This window comes from Cricetulus griseus, chromosome 6 (assembly GCF_003668045.3).
Source record: "Cricetulus griseus strain 17A/GY chromosome 6, alternate assembly CriGri-PICRH-1.0, whole genome shotgun sequence".
Taxonomy (NCBI): Eukaryota; Metazoa; Chordata; class Mammalia; order Rodentia; family Cricetidae; genus Cricetulus; species Cricetulus griseus.
Genome location: NC_048599.1, coordinates 68,288,387 through 68,308,608, shown reverse-complemented (window position 1 = coordinate 68,308,608; position 20,222 = coordinate 68,288,387). Strand labels below are relative to the sequence as shown.

Below are 20,222 nucleotides of genomic sequence, written 5' to 3'. Positions count from 1 at the left end.
TTTATTTTGCCCCTGATTTTCAGTGGGACTGTGACACAGTGGGCACAATGTCTCACTGTGGACATGGATTGACAACTCTAATGACACACACAGAATAGGCCCATGTTGCCACTTGCAGAATTCCCTGTAATGGAAAGTTAGACATACATCCATTATTCATCGAACTAACAGGGTCGGCTCTAAAGAGGTCAAGTGTTTATTGGAACAGAAAAGAGGTTTTTTTCTGCCATGATTCTCTAAATCCTGGCCTTTCATTGCTCTTTATTCTCTTACCAACTTCATTTCCAGGACTGACTTCAAGAGATGCACCTCCAGGCACAGAGGAGTCTTACTAAAAGCATTCATACCCAAGGCATGCTCTTTTGAGGAATGATTCTGTGCTTCCACCAAAGTTTATAATTAAATAATTAGTACCTTATATGATAAATTAAAATTCCAGAGCACAATGTAAACACTGAACTGTGGTGCACTGTCAGTACACTTTGTCCTCGGTGTTGCCAAGCAGCCTCCTGCATTATGCAAATAGGGAATCGTATGAAAGCAGCATGATTTATGACCTAGATAACATCTCCATGTTGTGAATGGCATGTATTCCAGGTCGTCTTCCCATACCTATTACCATTCTTATTGGATTTATTCTTGGTCTCATTTTTCTCTGAGTATGGTGTGCCTTATTTAGAAATAAGAAATTCTGTCAGTCTCACTGCCTAGAATGTGGCAAATGGAGCATAGCAGAGTGGTTATCCAATCCAAATAGGCATTCATGTTTCTATTTTCTAAAATTCATCATTCTATTTTCGTACTCATTTGCTTGCTTGTGAAAAAAGGGTCTCACTCTAGCCCTGGCTGGCCTGGAACTCATTATGTAGCCCAGAATTTGAACTTGGTGAGACTCTTCTGCCTCTGCCTCTGCCTCTGCCTCTGCTTCTTCACTGTTTGGATTGCAGGTGAACCATCATGCCTGGCCAAACAAGATTTTCTACAGTAGAGTTTTGACAGGGCCATGTTAAAGAACAGTTGAACTTGGAGAGTTGTAGTGATGAGTGATTTTGGTCTACACAAGAAACCATTCCTAGGCGTGTAAGTAGACCTCCAAACATTAGCTGATGCACAGTGACAAAGACACACTTGATTTTGTTAATGATACTTGCAAAGTCTTTTCAAAACAGGCATTTCCAGTTCTGCTCTCAGGCTCCTTGAAGCTGCTTCTCTCAATATTTCTTCTCTCCCAGGGGTTGATGATGGCCAGAAGCAAGATGCTCTATTTGTCATCTAACTCAATACATGAATTAAGGATGTCAGCTTCCCCACCCCCCAGCTGGGAGAGTGCTGCTTGCTCCAGACTGGACCATTTCTTCTTCCACCTTTGTGGTTTTCACTATTTCTTGAGGATACATTTAAGATTGTTCTGTCATAGTCTTCTTTCTGCAAATATCTTAGCCCCTAACCTACAGTCTTAAGAAGTAGGACAAAAGTCACAAATAAGGTGCCATGTAGTATTAGACATTCAGATATGGGAAACATTAAGTTAAGATGTTACAAAGATGTTATGTCACAGATATTTTTTTAAGTGCTTAGCATTTAAGTCTTGATTGAAATCATTTTTATTCCAGCAGAGATGGCAGAGAAGCATCTGGTAGTAGTGTTAATGGTCAATTAAGTATGTAGTTATGTTCCAGTATCCAAAGAATTCTGGGTGATGTTTGACACCGCTAATGCATTGCATTTATGCATAACTTTGACATTCTGGCCTGTTACATATGTGTTGTATGATTGGTACCTAAAGGGAATAACCCCATTTTAGGGACAGGAAGTAATGAAGAAACTTTAGGGTTGCATTCAAACTCCAAGGAATTAGACTTTAAACACACGGTGTATGAGAAACTCTCAAATAGGATCCTGATGAAGTAAATTAAGAACCTGGAATATAGAAACTACAGAATGTCTTCGCCATGTAGACTTTCAAAATCAAAGACACCATATCCACAACTGGATCTATATAGAAAGCCAAACAATAGTTTTAAGTTGTGGTTGATTTAGTTAATGACAGTTAAGTATTCAGTAGTCATTTCTAATACAAAGGCAGCTTAGTATTTATACAGCTGCCCAGAGCATCTTCTAAACTCCATTCTCCACCTACACAACTACTACCAACAATGACTTTTATTTAGAGGGTGTAGGTAGAAATACAGTCCCTTTCCCATTTCTTCGATGGAGTGTATTGACATGAATTTTCATGTCACATCTCCAAACTTATATTTGGTGAAATGCAGGGAGGATGGAGCTCTCAATGCCTTGCTACTCATGGCACTACAGGATTGAATATTCCCACACTAGTGCTTAAGTGGTGGTGGTGTGTTCTGACCAATCATATAGATTGCTTGTCATCTGAGATGTTGCTGTTTACTTTATATTTTTTAATAGTTCAGAACACAGTCAGTGTCCATGTGGATCGTTATACACAGTGCACAGAATCTTCCTTACAGTAACACTTAGAAGAATTGAGAGCTGGAGTAAGGCAGTGGGCAGGGAAACATATTTTATTTTTCCTCCCACATTAAGCTGCAAATAATGAGCACTTTCCTGTGCATTGCAGTAAGTAATTAAAAGAAATTATAGAGTTGGAGGCAAGCATAACCCGAAGGACAACTGGATGTGTGGAACCACCAGTTTTCACCATGTGTCCTGGCTAATCCTTGTTAATACTCAGAACACCGAGTTTCTACAGAATGGGGTTGCATGTCCATGCATGTTTTGGTCTCTACCCACACACTTTTGTATGGTATGACTGTGCATCCCAGGAGAAAGGCTGTGGTGTGTGCCTCTGTGCCTCAGTGGAGGAGAACAAACTGACTGCTGAAAATGGTATCATAAAGGTGAGCAACAAAGAGCTAGTAACCTTCTCTTGCTAATTTTATCTTTCCCCTGGGATATCATGATAGTAATTTGAAAAGGAATGTTGTTCTTCTGTTGCCAGGGGCAACTCATCTTCCCAGTTTCTTCCTCCACATACTTTTACTTCACTTTTATTAAGTTTGGCATTCTGTTTCCAGAAGATAGGGTCTAATTGAAAGTGGTCCTTTGTATAGACAAAACATAGCCGTCTTTCTGAATGTTCAACTTACAAGCTTGGTCCTAAGATGGGTTTACAAATTGATGTTGTATATGTATTCTTTCTGTTGTGGAAATGGTGCTGCTAGCCACAAGAATATATTGGCTATGGAAAATGTCAGGAGTATCATCTGTAGAAAAGCTGGTTAAGTATATGCTTTTATCATGCTCCAGGCTCCATTAGGTGTGTATGGCTGTGTGGCTGTGTGGCTGTGTGGCTATGGTCTCTGGTGAGGTGTTGCCTCTCAACAGTAAGAATCCTGATAGTATATAATGGCAGGAACATAGTGGTTCTCAACAGTACTGTATAGACAGAATTTGATTAAAGTAGCTAATCATAAAAAAGAGATTGAAATAAGACAGACTGCCTTCACTTTCTCTGTCTCTCTTGTTTTGAATTGTGGTGATCCTGGAATGTTTCCAATCAACAAATAATGGCAAACAACACTTCTTCAAGGGGATTCCCTTCATCCTCAGGGCTAAGAGTTACCACACAATGCAACTGTGCCCGTCTTGCATTCTGCTTTTGGTGAACAGAACACGTAATCTTGAGGGACAGAAGATAGTTCCCTGCTTTGCTTTCATGTTGTTCTATCTGGAGGTGTGTCCATGTATATTCTGGAAAAGGAGGTCCTTTAGCATCTGTGCCTTTCAATATCCTACTCAAGGTAGAACTCAACAGTATCTGAGACATTGCCTGAGAAAGTAAGATTCAGTGTTACATCAGCCCCATAAAATTGCACATGGTTTGCCACACTGGCGGGGCTCTCAGTGCATGGCATTCACATGTGGACTAGTTGAGTTGATTCTTGGTGTTTGGAATCTAGCAATCCTTACAATCTTTTGTCAAGTATTCAACAGGAGACCAGACTTCAGTTCTACTTAAAAAATTGCTTTGACAACTCCCTCATATTTTTGTTCAATTCCAAAAATTGTAAGCATTTCTTTCATTTTTTAACTTTTAAAAAGCCATTTAAGGCACTTGCCTTGAAGCAACCAATTTCAGGTATCAGATGCTTACTGAGAAATTGTGCTACCTACTGGGCATTTGTTGCAGTGGCAGACTTAAGCTGAAGGAGTGATTCTTTTCCTGCATACATACACATACACATATACATATACTACATGTATTGTGGTTTTTGTTGCCAGCACTATTAATTTATTGAGACTTAATCATATTTTGAATTTTATGGTACATGTAATGTCTACATGGAAGGAAATAGCTGGAGATCTGTTGGTTTGGGGACCAACTCTAAAAATAAATCTGCCTGAGGGGGTGAGTTCTCTTTGCCTCTGCCTCTCCTTTACCACTTCAGAACACAAAGGACCAGAGACATCTGGCTGAAAGCAATTTGACATCTGGCTGAGTGCTTGGAAATCTCCTCTCAGATCTAGTTAGTCATGTCATCTCCAGTATGGTTCTCGTTGAGTGGGTGATATCAGACTGTGTGAAGTGATTAGGAGAGCTAAATATGTTTGCATCTGCCTCATAGCACTTGGGAAAAATTAGTAATTGAATAACAGTCCAGATTTATATCAGTGATACCCTATAAATACTCATTTAGCCTTCTCATTTATAGGTATCCCATATATGCCATAGCTATGGCATGGGCAGAGTAGAAAAGCCAGTTGGGAGAGAGAGAGAGAGAGAGAGAGAGAGAGAGAGAGAGAGAGAGAGAGAGAGAGAGAGAGAGAGAGAGAGAGAAGGTTTTATTTAATACCATTACAAAAGCTACAATACTTTCTCACATAATGAGTGATGAGTGTGGAGTCAAAGAGCCAATATGGCCGGTAACCCCATGGCCTACTAAGAGAGTACTGTAGTGCTCGATTTGATCTTGTCCATTTCCTTCCTTATCTACCTTGGCTGCCATTCTATGTATTATTTGGTCTATTACACCTCAGCTTTGATGAGCTTTTGAATCTACTTCCAGCATCTGAATCTAGTTGAAATGCAGGGTCTGACAATGGATAGGATAAATGGGACGAGAGAGGGAAAGCTGAGATTCTGTAGTTCTTAGGAGCTCTTTGATAGTGTCAATGCAGCTGGGTCACTGATCAAATGTTGGTCATTAGTTGGAGCACATTGAATTTTAGCCATACCTCCATTTCCTAAAACTCTAATCTCAGGACCCACAAATCTCTTATTTTGTTGGAATATATTCTTAAGTTTTTATTAATTCTATGTTATTGTTTGAATGTACAGCGTGTACATGGGCACCACACTGTGCATGTGTAGGTCATATGCCTCAAGTGTTGGTCCTCACCTTCTAACTTGTTTGAGATGAGGTCTCATCATTGCTGTGTATGCCAAGCTAGCTGGTTCAAATGCATCTGGGATTTTCATTTATCTCCTTCCATCTCCCCATAGAAGATGCTGACATTCCTGATGCTTACACAGTACATCTGGCTTTTATGTGGGTTTTTAAGATTCCAACTCAGATCCCCCACTTTGTGCAACAGTTGTCTTATTCACTGAGCCATCTCCTCAGCCCTTTAATGACAATTTTGAATTGCATTAATAAGCAGTTTAGAAATGTTCATTGAAAATGTGACCTGATATTTGAGACTTTAGGTTGCATGAAATTAATTTCAACCTTGAATTTTTATCTATAAATTCAAGTATTTATTTAAGTACAGTTTAGTTGTAGTTCATTTGTACCAATGTGATGCTGAAGTTGTTTTCACATCCCTGTTTAACACTTCCGAAGACATCATCCCCTTCCATAAAAATCCCATCTTTGGGGCTGTAGAGATAGCTAACCAGTTAAGAGCACTAGATGCTCTTCCAGGGAATCAGGGTTCAATTCTCAGCCCCTAAATGGTGGCTCAAAACCTTGGAATTTCCCAGTCCCAAGGGAATTGCCCTGATCTGACCTCTGTGGGGTACCAGGCATACATGCAGGCAAAACATCCATACATATAACTTAAAATAATTTTTAAAATAACACCCATGATTCCATTATAATTGATGAATGTCTGTTATTAAATATGATATTCATATGATAAAGTTATATGTTGTGAATTACTAAGTGAGTTGATAAAGCTTAATGATACTAATTGAAATTAATAGTATTTGTCTACCATGTATGATAACTTGGTAAATAATACATTGCTAAGTCTAACTGGTGAATGGTAACAAATCTCACCTGGAATTCTGAAGAAAATAGAATCCTAATTTTAAAGGACTTTACTTCTTGACTGTGTGCTGCCAGTTGGGCCTTATAACTAAAAATATCTGTCCTAAAGAATATTTAGAAATGCATATTTGATAAGCAAATGAATTAGGAATGCTTGCTGCTAAGGATTGTTTGTTAGTGTCATGTGCTGTTTAGGCAAAGGAGAAGGGCAGATATGAACAGGATTGGTATCTCTAGAGAGGGTTCTAACATTCAGAAACCTCCATTGGTTGCCTGAGGTCATGTGGAAGGGTGGCAGTTGTGTTCAAGGTTAAGATGTCAGGATAGAAAGTTCTCTGCCCAAATCCGGTCTTTGTATAAGATAATTTTTTATTCCTTCTTTCCAAACCCAAGTCATCATTTCAGCTGATGCTAAGACTTATGTCTCATACTTTAACCACCTTCCCCCAAATACTGTGTCAATAGCACCAGCATAAAGAGAATTTGGTGGTTCAGTATCTAGAGGATCTATTTGATATAGTACATTGTACAACTTACTCCGGGTAACAATTCCAGAGAGAATGCTCAGTCTCTGTTTTTAGCAGATGATCTAATTTTTCTCCAAAAGAAAGGTAAGTCTATTGCCAATAGGAAAACCATTGTTTGTTTGTTTATGTTAGGGGAGGGGAGTAGAAGATGGTAACAGAAGATTGGCATTCTATCAAAGATGCATGTAAGTTTATCTGTCAAATTAATGATTCAGTAAAATGTACATTTTTTTCTCATGGTATTTGCCTATACTTGTTTTACTCCAATATATGCTAAAACTTATCAAATTCTTCAGTTCTTAGATTATCTTTTAAAAATAAAGTTTGTGTCATTCAATTCCAGGGAAAAGCGAGGAATGGGTTAGAGTAGCAAGACAGAAACAATGTAGCTATAGATGTTTGAACATAGGAGAAACACAGAAGTTGTCACAAATGATTTTGATGGTAAGGGATATATGAGGGGTTGTTTGCAAGCTGTAAACATTGTTGTGCTGTTAACATGGCTTGGTCCAAGTCTAAAGGTCTAAGAACCTGAGGACCCAAATACAAGTACAAGACCAAAGAACTGGTAGTTCTTATATCTAACATTAAACCTTGTGTTTATGTGACAATGAGCCTTGGGAAAGAAGAGTGTAAAACAATTATGAAAAAAAGAAAACATTCAATCACTCCTCTCCGTGTTGTTCTGTGTGGGAACCAGCCAATGATATGGATTGTGTCCACCCACAATGGAGAACACACTTTTCCATTCAATCCACCAATTTATCTGACAATTTCCTTTGGAAGCACAACCACACCTCAAAACAACATTCCTTCATCTAGTCAAATTAACACCTAAACTTTAAAAATTATTTATTAGCTTTAATTAAATGGACACACAACTAAGTAGGTGAATATCTGTAAGGGTCACTATGTTTTTACCGTTTTAATTATGAATTTCAACTTTTTTTCTTCTTTTTTGAGGAAGGTGTGGGTGTCTTCAGTATTATCTTGTTTTTTGTTTGTTGATTCTTGGTTTAGCAGTACATGAGACAATAACACAGAAATGACATAGATGCATGAAACAAACTAGTACCTTTAGAGTAAGGCCAAACTTCTTCTGGAATCTAGGTTCTGACCTCATTCTACCAAGGGAACCACACTGAGTGGATGAGTTGATTAAAAACTCTGCTCTTCTTTCCTCCAGCACAAAATGGGGATAATTATAGGTACCTGCACCTCTTGGGTCCTATGAGTCTTAATTACTTAATATTTGCAAAGCACTTGGAGAGCTTTGAATTAAAAGTGCTGAGCCATAGAACCAAAGTTCAGTACAATTATAATTGGAATGAAAGTTTGTAGTTTTTCCCTCATCTCCATCTCTCTATGTTCTGTTCTTTTGCCAACTCAGACATTACTGTGGTTGGTAGTTAACTCTGCCCACTTCTGTAACCACTTTCCTTTTTGAAACATGCTTTAGTAAATAGATTGATCCAGATCCATAGTTCCACATGTAAACAACTACTTAGCATTTATTTTTAAAGCTCACTATTCAATAATAATGCAATTCTTGAACTCATTTATTTCTTCCAGTCTGCCACTCCTTGAAGCCTTGTGTGGGCAGTGTAAAACAGCCCCCTCTACTCAGAAAACTGGTTCTTCAGTGTCCATAAAGTAGCTTCCAGTCTGTTTATCATCATTCCTAGAACCTTATGAAGTTGGTCAATTGTTTAGTCTTATTTCTTACTACTTCTGATCCAGAGCTCTTCTCCTCATAGTCTAATTCTATTCTTTCTCCCTTCTAAACCATTTACCAAACAATCATCTCTCCTACTATCTTAGCTAGAGCTCCCTGAATCCTTTGAAATCTTTGCAAAGTATTTCATTTTTTACCTAGAAATAGCATCTTTTTCCTTCTAGAATTTAATCTACTCCTTCCCTGGATCATTCATCTTTTTCTTTTACATTACACATTGGTCTCACCTCCTTCTTAGACTATGGAACTAGAATATGGATCCCTTGTCTTATAATTGAACAAACAGAAGTAAGGTTAATATATGGATGTGGTAAAATCAGATGCAAGTTAAACATTTTAATGTTATTTTGCAGATTTTTATTAATGTGGTTTTAATAGGTTTGTATCCTGTATGACAGAATTAAATATTAATTAATCTTTCTTTAACATTATCATTATCCTTGGTAGTTATGGAACTGTCTAAAATAAGTCACCCTGTCATTAAACTGTTTGCTTTGGTTACATGCTTACATACAAAACCCAAAGAGATTAGGAATAGTTAAAGCTTTTATGGTCCTCTCATCCCCAAGTTCCTGATCTTTCTATATGGTTATTTGGTTCTTTTTCTCAATTTTGGCCATGAACATTTAGTTCTAATATGACTAACATAAAGGAGGAAAAAAGACTATTTTGGCTTGCACTTCAAAGTTTTCACTCCATGATCATCTGCCTCCACAGCTTCCCATCCTTTATAAGGCAGAACATCATGTAGGCCCTACCTCCTATGGCTTCTACCTTTCCCATTTACGATTTAATAATTAATCTATCAATGGATATACCATTGATGAGATCAGAGCACTCATGACCTATGCAATATCTAAAAGCCCACTTGTATACATAGCTGTGTGTGAGGGATCAACTCTTCAACTCACAAGGGGAAGATCTGAATCATGACAAAGGCTACAAACAGTTCTAGTAGTATCGTTTTGTTGCTGGTTTTAGAAAGTTGGCCTCTGTGATTAGTATAACCGTATAAAATGGTGCTCAAGTTTTACAAGCTCCCTCTTTGTCATAGTCTTTCTCTTTCCTGTGATTAATATTCTAAAACTGGCATTATGTTCTAGCAGTAAGAGCTCAGGTGAGGAGACAGTGATCTATTAGCTTTGTGACATTTGCCAGACTACTTCTCTGAAATGTAATTGCTGTATCTGTATAATCATGATGATATTAACTGTCCTTTCTCTGTCACAATCCAATTCAATGAAGATTTTGAACATTCTATAATCTTTTAGACAACAAAGTTATGTAGTATTGAAGTAGAGGAGAAAGCTATTATGAATAGTCTTTTGGTCATATGTTTAGGTCTTGTGAAGCATGCTTCTAACTAAGTTTTCCTTTTAACATGTTGATTTTTTTAATGTGACATATACTATATTAACTTTGCTGAGACGAGGTTAAGAAAATCATCCTAGATATGGTAGAGTTGACTGTTGTTAAGCCTTGGGAAAATTGGTATCAATGAATTCATTAAATTTAAGCAGACATAGACTAATCATCTGCTTAGCAGCACTGAACAACCCCGGTATCTTTGGATGGTGAGATTTATTGAGATTTTTTGACATCAGAGATACCTCAGAGAAAAAGTTGAAAGGAGGAGAGATTTACTAGAGATTTCAACTAATGGCTGGAATGAGGGGAGCCTAGTGGAGGGAAGCTTCTTACCTTGTGGCAAAGAGAAAGGGGCGAGGGACAAAGTATGCTTCTCTGGTGTCCCCACTGATTGCTTTCCATACCACGCCTTTACTTCCGAAAGTTCCCACCATTTCCCAAAATAGCACTAGCTGAGGACTGAGCCTTAAACACAGGAGTCTGTGGGAAGCATTTCATATTCAAAGCACAACAGGAGCCCTTCTTAGACTTTTATTAGTTCCTAATATAGTGTATAAAATTACCCACTGAAGAATTTAGAAGAATATGATAGGGACAGCTACAAGACAGACATTCCAAATTTGTATATCATTATTATTGCTATTAGCACTGACTACTACACAAACCTCCCACTCACTGATCCCCTGGAAACAGCTGTATGTAGCACAGGGTGTTTTAGTGTCTTTTGTTTTTGATTTTTTGGTGTTTTTTTTTTTTTTGCTTTTATCACTCAATGTTCTACTCCATTAAAATTCAAGGATTTTTTGGATGATAAATATCAACCATTCATGGTTCCTTAGAGTTTAAAATTTGTGATTGTAATTTGCCTATTGTATACATATACATTATATACTAAAATGTATCAAGAATTTAACTAAAGCTTTCAGTGTATTCAAATGATAAGACTTCTTGTGAAAAATGACATCAGAACTCTTCTTTCTCTTGGCTTAATAAATGAGTGTTTATGGATTATTACTGTTAATTTTTCTGTGTGAGCATTACAAGAGGTATGACATGACCCTTTTCCTTGGAGAACTTATTTTCTTACAGAAGACTGGGCATAACTAGTAAGTATAGATAATGACAAATATAGAGGGCATGAAGTACCAAATACAATAATAATGGAGAATTAAAAGGAAGAAGATAGCATGTGCTTAAGTAATTAGAGAAGCTGGCAGCAATGACAAGTTTTAATGCTTAAACTAGGTCATGAAAGACAACCAAGACTCAGTTTCCTAGAGGTATAAAGGAAAGAGGTCTGTTTGCAGAGAAAAATCAAATAATTTCCAGTGATGACCAAGGACCTCAAGGGCGTGGCCTCATTAGAACAAGACATAAAGCCATTGTAAATTTTTGTGTAAGAGAATCTACAGGAGTGTTTTGTCAGGAATTTTATAAGGCAGAAAGGATTATCCTATGCAACAAGGGGACATTATAGTTTTTTTAAAAAAAGGAAATAATAAAGACTGGGCTAGTATAGTGGCAGTATGCCAGAGAAAGAGATATTGGTAGGATAAGTTCGAATGGAAACATTGGTGAAATGCCTTTATTGACTAAATTTAAAGGCTATATAGGAAATGTGTCATTAAACTTCATTCCAAACATTTTCATCAACTCCAAGAGTACCTAAAATATCAGGAAGCCATGCTTAGAAAACAAAGTAGAGCTGGGCATGATGATCTATGTCTATATTCCCAACACTTCAGAAGCTGGGACAAGAAGATTGAGATTAGAGCCAAGGCCATCCTGGGATACATAGGAAGAAATATATAGTAAACAGGCAAAGTAGGGCATACCATTGTGCTCACAAAAGGTATTGAGTTACTTTTCAAGGCATTTTCTAAAGCCTTTTCAGCAAATAGGCCAAATGAATTGCTGAAGTACCACTCAGAGGGTGTCAGAGAAGTGGGGCTGGATGTGTTACCATCCAGTTAATTACTGAATCTATTTAGATGCTCAGCTTGAACCAATATCTGTATGTAGACCTAGAGTGAAATCCAAGTCATATTTATTCAGATGTCAATATTTTACTTGGAATTTGCTTGTGTAATTGGTGAGAGAAAGATACATATAGAATTAATTACTTTTTATCAGAATGTTAAAAATAAAAAAGATAAAGGATACCTATGAAAGGCTGAAGAAAAAAAGCTATCATTAGAAGACTCATTAGTGGCCAGACAGTGATGGTGCAGACCTTTAATCCCAGCACTGGGGAGGCAGATGCAGATGGATCTCTGTGAGTTCGAGGTCAACCTGGTCTACAGAACTAGCTCCAAGACAGCCAAGGCTACACAAAGATGCCATGTCCCAATACTCTGTCCCTCCCCAAAGACTCATTAGTGTAATAGTGATAAACAAATTTCTAACTCTGTATCTAAGATGCCTCAGCAGCTCCAGCCATTTAAAATCATACAGCCATTTAGTAACTGCCTATTAAGTCTACATCTCATTACTTCTAAAATTCACCTTTTTGTTTTTGTATTTCAACATTTTTAAGTTGGATCGTATTCTCCTGTGGATATCATCTTGTATTCTTAGCTAGCCAATAATTACATACCTACCATTGCTTTTATCCATTTCCTTTTTTTTCTATTTTGTGTATGTACCAAAGTTATATAGGATAAATTATATCCAAATAAGTCTTTAAAAACTCTGTAAAAAATAATGTTAGGAAGGGAAAAACAAAGTTTGAAAGCATGTTTTTCTTTCTCAATAGAACATGAATTGGCAGGCTGTTAAAAATATTTAATTTTAGTGTGTGTGTGTGTGTGTGTGTGTGTGTGTGTGTGTGTGTGTGTGTGTGATATGTGTGTAGTGTCCATGCAAGCCAGAAGAGGGCATTGGATTCCCTGGAACTGGAGTTACAGTTAGGAGCATCCGTGTGGGTTCTAGGAACAGAACTGGTGTCCTCTGCAAGAATAGCAAAGAGCTTTTAACTGCTGAACTCTCTCTCCAGCCCCAAACTTGTGTGTCTTTAAATAAAAGTATCTTAGATTTGATGGAATGTGGTATAAAAATAGCTGATAATGGCAAAATTTCACCAATGTGATACAGACAACTAAAACATTTTTTTATTTACTTATTTTTGAAATAAGGTCTCACTCTGTATCCTGGTTGGCCTGGAACTCACTATATAGAATAAGCTGGTCTCAAAAATCACAAAGATCCACTTATCTCTGTCTCCTGAGAGCTAGGATTAGAAGCATGCACCAACATACACTAGTTTAAAGATGTTTCATTTCATCGGCCTCAATTGGAAAAGCCCCTTGAGTTCTTTAAATGTGCACTTGGGATACTAGAAAAAATTTCTCTCCATGGTATAAGTATCACCACCCTGATCAGAAACCTCCATGCAGGATCCATTTCTGTAATGGTACTGCATAAAATCATTCCTAAAACTTTAGATATTAACAGTATTCACAGGGACATTTTTCTCAAACCAGTTTGCCTTTCTAACCTTAAATCACCATGTGGTTCAAGCAGTTCTCTCTCTCTCTCTCTCTCTCTCTCTCTCTCTCTCTCTCTCTCTCTCTCTCATAATTTGTAGGTTTTATTAATAAAGACAACCTAATTATTTATATTGAACTTCTACTAGTCACTAGTACAAAACGTAGAAGGAAGCAAACATAAATAGTCCCGACTCTACTCTGAGTAACTTAAAATCTGATACTGGCTCATCATGCCTAGGCTAAGGGTGTCAAAGATAGTCCAGTGACAACAGAAAGTCCTAGGACACAGAGGGGCAAGTAGCTCAGTACCCTTCACTAAGGGTGACATGGCTACCAAGTAGTGGGGATGCTGTGCAGAGCAGGGGGGAAGGCTTGAGGTAGAGTGCTATTTTCCTAAGGAAGACAGGAGCCTCCTTCAGAGGGGTGCTGCACCTGGCTCAATCATTGCCTAGATTGTGAGTGTGAAATGTTGCTCACTCCCTTTGCTACCTGTCTGACTGTGCTTGAGAGCCTCCCTTTGCTGTGGCTGGTGTGTGGAGGCTATACAAAGATATGAAGTCTGTAATAGGTGTCACTGCCCTCCTGAGGAAAATCAGCCTCGAGATGATGTTCATACCACTGTAGACTTCAGGAGAGCCTTCAGGTCCCATTTTGGTGAGAATTCCCACAGCATTTGCAGCTCAAGCTCTCTGTGCTCCCTGTTCAGGGTACCACATGTGATAACTCCCATCTTCTAGCTGCTCAGCTGCCCCTCCTGTCCAAGCAATTCCAAGTATGTTTACCTTTTACGCAAATTGAAGGTGAATATGAGAGGAAATTTGTATAGGGGGTGATATAAAGCCTCTTGATTTAGAATATGCTTTCTAAAGTGAGCACTAGAAACTTGGATTTTCAGTACTAGAGCTTTTGGCCATTTCTCCACTGTACCCTATTGACTGAAGGTAGGTTGTTTTGTATTCAGCAACACATCGTGGGCAGAGACACCTGTGGATTTACCCAGCATGATGATCAGTGTATATGTATGTCTTTACAAGTCCATGTTCCAGAGCTAACAGGTAGAAACAAAGTTAGTATCAAGTTAGATGGATGCTACTCTTAATGCTAAGATTACAGTGCTTCAGGTAAGTAATTCTGAAGTCTTCCACCACCTGATGTACCCTGGTTTGGTCTATAGGTATGTTTTACTTTTGCTTTGTTATTCAATTTTGATTGGGTTTGTAGAGCACGCTTATAGATGGAAGGCCAACATGTGATTTAACTGTGTGGTGTGCTGTTAAGAGAGAGAGAGAGTTTTAGGAAACTACAAATGCACAGAAAGATGTTCTAGCTACCTATTCCAAAGTGTGTAAAACACTACTCAGCTTTGTAAAGGTATGACAACAGAGTTTTATACACACACCATACATATCCAAGGGGGTGGGTGTGCTCTGATAAAGAGAAGTTGAGTTTTCTCAGTTAGATCTGAAGATTAGCCAAAACAAGCCATCAGGCTAAGTGCCTTCAGTGAGTTGGGAAAGACCAGTGTGAGATGAGCTCAGAGTCTGCACGTGAGAGGCATTGATATTGACTTATGTGCTTCCTCATGGGAACTATCCATCTTTCTCTAAAGAGACACATTGTTTTCATACCTGCCTCAGGCACATCATTAGAACCAAGCTGTTGAAAATGAATTGTTTGGAAATAAGCAAAACCTTTTCAGATGCAGTAGAACTTTGGAGATGATATCTCTAGTTCCTAATCTAAAGTTTCTTCATGACACCAGGCAAGTCCTATGTGGCCTTTAGCTTCCTTATCTGCAAAACTTGGTGGTCCAAACATGCCTTAACACTGTGTCTGGAGGAAAAAGGCCCCTCCAGGCTCTCTGATTGCTGTTTTATTGTACTGTTCCTGCTTAGGCTCCTCAGAGCTGCAGAGACCCATCCGGCCCTCAAGCAACTACTGTTTCTGCCACACATTCCGACACAGGACTGTGTTGCTGACTTGAAAGGAACATTACTAGTCGACTTGCAGTTGTTGCTTAGTAACATTTGTGATTGTGGTTCTGGTGACAGCGTGAGCAGAGATCATGAAAAATTAAACTTCCAAAGCTGCTAAAGCAGGAGGAAGTGGGAGCCGTGAAGCCACCATTGTGTTCACTTGCTTAGAAACCGTTTACTCTCAGGCTTACATGTAAATCTTGGGGAAAACATTGCATGTCTCTGGTTTATATTAAGCCACATACAGCACACTAACTGACATTGATTTGTGTCCCCTGCAGCTGGAGTGGATCACTAAGACATTAAAGAAAAAAAAAAAATCCCTTGACCTTGCAGAATGATCTGGAATTACAATCAGATGGGTCACACGGTATCCCAGAGAAAGTAAGCTCTAACCTGTTCCGTGTCTCTCTCTGCTTCCTTCCCACAGTTCCACCAGGTGAGAAGAGTGATGACCATCCTTTTCCTTACTATGGTTATTTCATACTTCGGTTGCATGAAGGCTGCGCCCATGAAAGAAGCAAGCATCCATGGACAAGGCAGCTTGGCCTACCCAGGTGTGCGGACCCATGGGACTCTGGAGAGCGTGAATGGGCCCAGGGCAGGTTCGAGAGGTCTGTCGACATCCCTGGCTGACACTTTTGAACATGTGATCGAAGAGCTACTGGATGAGGACCAGAAGGTTCGGCCCAACGAAGAAAACCATAAGGACGCGGACTTGTATTCTTCCCGGGTGATGCTCAGCAGTCAAGTGCCTTTGGAGCCTCCTCTCCTCTTTCTGCTAGAGGAATACAAAAATTACCTGGATGCTGCAAACATGTCTATGAGAGTCCGGCGCCACTCTGACCCAGCCCGCCGTGGGGAGCTGAGCGTGTGTGACAGTATTAGCGAGTGGGTCACAGCGGCAGATAAAAAGACTGCAGTGGACATGTCGGGTGGGACTGTCACAGTCCTGGAGAAAGTCCCGGTATCAAAAGGCCAACTGAAGCAATATTTCTACGAGACCAAGTGTAATCCCATGGGTTACACAAAGGAAGGCTGCAGGGGCATAGACAAAAGGCACTGGAACTCGCAATGCCGAACTACCCAGTCGTATGTTCGGGCGCTTACTATGGATAGCAAAAAGAGAATTGGCTGGCGTTTCATAAGGATAGACACTTCCTGTGTATGTACACTGACCATTAAGAGGGGAAGATAGTGGATTTATGTTGTATAGATTATATTGAGATAAAAATTATCTATTTGTATATATACATAACAGGGTAAATTATTCAGTTAAGAAAAAATAATTTTATGAACTGCATGTATAAATGAAGTTTATACAGTACAGTGGTTCTACAATCTATTTATTGGACATATCCATGACCAGAAAGGAAACAGTCATTTGCGCACAACTTTAAAAGTCTGCATTACATTCCTCGATAATGTTGTGGTTTGTTGCCGTTGCCAAGAATTGAAAACAAAAAGTTAAAAAAAAAATAATAAATTGCATGCTGCTTTAATTGTGAATTGATAATAAACTGTCCCTCTTTCAAAAAACAGACAAAAAAAAAAACAAAAACAAAAACAAAAATTTGAACCAAAACATTCCGTTTACATTTTAGACACTAAGTATCTTCGTTATTGTTAGTACTCTGTTTTACTGCTTTCGACTTCTGATAGCGTTGGAATTAAAACAATGTCAAGGTGCTGTTGTCATTGCTTTACTGGCTGAGGGAAGGGGGGAAGGGAGGGGTATATTTCTGTTTGTTTTGTGTTTTATTTTGTTTGTTTGTTTGTTTTGTTTTTTTAGTTCTACCAGGAATAGGGATGGAGAAAATTTCTTCAGTATCCATTCTGGTTGATAAAACGTTACATTTGTATGTTGTAAAGATGTTTGCAAAATCCAATCAGATGACTGGAAGTGAATAAAAATTAAGGCAACTGAATAAAATGCTCACACTCCACTGCCCATGATGTATCTCCCCGGTCCTCAGATCACCCTGATGGGTCAGGGAAAGCTGCTTTCTTGGAAAGACCCCAATTTGTTTAAAGAGCATTCTTCCCCTCCCTCCTCTTCCTTTGGTCCTCTCTTTTTGTTTTGTTTTATATTATGAAAGAAAATTTAGTTGTGCGCTTTGAAATATTTTATCATCACTGAACAGGTGAACGAAGTTTGTCATATCATGACACTCATAGGAAACAATATGTTTTTGGTTTTGTTTTTTGGTTTGGTTTTGTTTTTTTGTTTTTTTGTTTTTTTTTTTTTTTTTGGGTTGTCTCCCCTCCCCCCCCAAGAGAAAAAGAACAAGAATAAATATTCCTTTTTTTTTTTTTTTGTAAGTGGTAAGAATTGGGTAAATCATTATAAGGCCTAACAATGTTTTGCATGTAAAAGTCACCAAATACAGCCAGACACTTAGATCAGAGCCGGAATCCACACTGCCATTGAAATGCTACTGAATGGCCCTGTGGAGGCTAAGTGGAGCTGACATACCATTTCCTGGCAATGCAGGAGGAATTTCTGAGTGGCCATCCTGAGGTCTAGGTGGAGGTGGAGAATGGTACTTGAGACATTCCTAAAGGAAGGCACAAAGCACCCTTCAGAGTAGGCTCTGGAATGATGTGTCAAGTTGCTTAGACCTCCTGCTTTAAGTGCCTACATTACCTAACAGTGCTCAAGAGGTTTTCAATTGGAAAACCTCACTCAAATCCATTTATGCCCTCCATCCGTTCCTAAATAATTGTGTAGACAGTTGGATTAACCTGGAGCGGGTTTGGATCCAAATGTGACATTTGTGATGATGCAATTAATGCAATGATAGAAAATGTTTGCTATGAGGATACTTATTTGTTTTGAACCTAGACTTAAGGAAGCCTAGGTTTTATTTTTGAGATGTTTTCGTAGAAGGAAAAGAAAAAAAGGAAAAGACACCAAAACTTAGATGGAATGATCAATGTCTAGAAAGGCTAAAAGCCCCGGGCAGAAACAAGACTAAAGAAGGTGTTTTGTACTGTGGAAGAGGCAAGAACACAGGAGAAAATTTTGCTTCAGTGAAGAGCACAGAAACCTCCTGCAATTCTGTCTATTCATGGTGAGGGTCCCCTCTGTACTTTGCCCTTTGGGATTAGAAGTCAGCTTGGTAGCCTGAATGAATGGACCCAGTGAGAATTAGTGTCAAGACCATTTCTCGATTTGGCCTTCTTCCAAGAGTGAATGTGTTAGTGGTTACTTATCTGGGTTCTTGAGCATCAGAAAACAGGCAAAAAAAATTGCTTCATCTTAGGAGGGGAAAAGATGAACAAAAGTGAATGTCCATTGTGACTCAGGGAGTGAAGATACCATCAGCAAACAGTTTCTTTTTGTCCAGTCTTTCCTTTAGAGTTAACCTGCATTCTGGAGTACCACTGAATACCTGTCTTTGAAAGAAAGACTACGTAGCACAGATTGTTTTATGCTGTTTGACAACATTAATCTTCGTCATTGTTTTTTAATCTATTAAGGAATGCTTGGAATATCTATTCTATGTTAACTTTTTGCAGCTTCATTCTGAGAGACGCCAGTCAAACAAACAAAAGAATTCCCGTCACAATCTTAACAGTATTCCAAGGGCCAGGTCTGTTAAGTGGCTTCATGGGAGACACTCAGCAGCTGTGTGGTCAGTGGCTCGTTCTCTTACCCACTAAGATCCATCATAGTTACATGTTTGGTGGTTTATGTTGACCTGAGATTTGTTTTTAAAATCCTTTCTTTGTTTCTGTCCGTTCTGGTTCTGTTCTGTTCTGTTTTGTTTTTAAGTCTTGCTGTGGTCTCTTTTTGGCAGAAATGTTTCATGCATGGCAGCAGACCTGTTGCTTTTTTATAGTGATTCCCATTGAAACTGTAAGTAAATGTCTGTGGCCTTGTTCTCTCTATGGTAAAGATATTATTCACCATGTAAAACAAGAAAAATATTTATTGTATTTTAGTATATTTATATAATTATGTTATTGAAAAAAATTGGCATTAAAACTTAACCACATCAGAAGCCTATTGTAAATACAGGATCTATTTAAGTGTACCAATTAACATATAATATATGTTTTAAATATAGAATTTTTAATGTTTTTAAATATATTTTCAAAGTACATAAAATCTGGGGGTTCTGGGTTTTTTCTCTTCACTGTTAAATATGAAAATGTGTTTTATTATAAATACATGTGTTCCTTGCTTTAAGACCAACTTGACTAGTGCTAGCAACTGAACAGTCCCCACACAGGATGCTTATTTCAAAGCACGGGGAGGCCAATCCTGCAGACTGTAAGCCTCAGAAAAGCTCCAGGATTGGGCCTGTCTTCTGTAGTAGAAGACAGGAGTGTCATTTTCTAGGACACTTGAAACTTTTCCCCTTTGAAGTGATGTACTTTCATCAAATACCAAACCATGTATCCTAGCAACATCAGGATCCATGAAGCAGGGCTGGCAGGCTCTATTTGATTATAAAATAACTGTTTAAAAAAATCAAAGTAGGTTTACTTAGGGATAATGAGAATAAATTGGCTCAAATTTAGAAAGTCAATGACTGAAAATCTTGCAGAAATTCAATATTTGGAGACAGGTCATGTCCCCTCGGTTTGGAAGCGATGCCGTTTGCAGCATGTGCTTGTATCCATTGCACTGATTTAATTTTTGTATGTGGAGCATGCAGATTTTATATCATAGTACCCATGATCTAACAGATTGCTACAATCTCTAAAAAGATTTGCCTCCATGATGGCTGCCAAGCCGCTGGGTAATTTAGTTAAAGTGTTTAAAGTTATCACTAAATCTTAGGGAAATAAATGGAAGATTTTAAATTAGACAAAGGGCCATTAAGGAAAAGAGCATCTGTTCTGACTCCTCAGGCTCCCTATTTGAG

The 20,222-nt window shown here is 38.4% G+C and overlaps 1 protein-coding gene across 1 annotated transcript in view; it reads left to right on the top strand.

Annotated features, from left to right (window-relative positions):
• Positions 1-17,291, top strand: part of LOC113836414 (brain-derived neurotrophic factor-like) — a 29,582-nt gene extending 12,291 nt beyond the window's left edge. The window contains 1 exon segment of the mRNA XM_027422296.2: positions 15,776-17,291. Coding sequence (XP_027278097.1) covers positions 15,776-16,543 — 768 coding nt within the window. The 3' untranslated portion in view covers positions 16,544-17,291.
• The last annotated feature ends 2,931 nt before the right edge of the window (positions 17,292-20,222 follow it).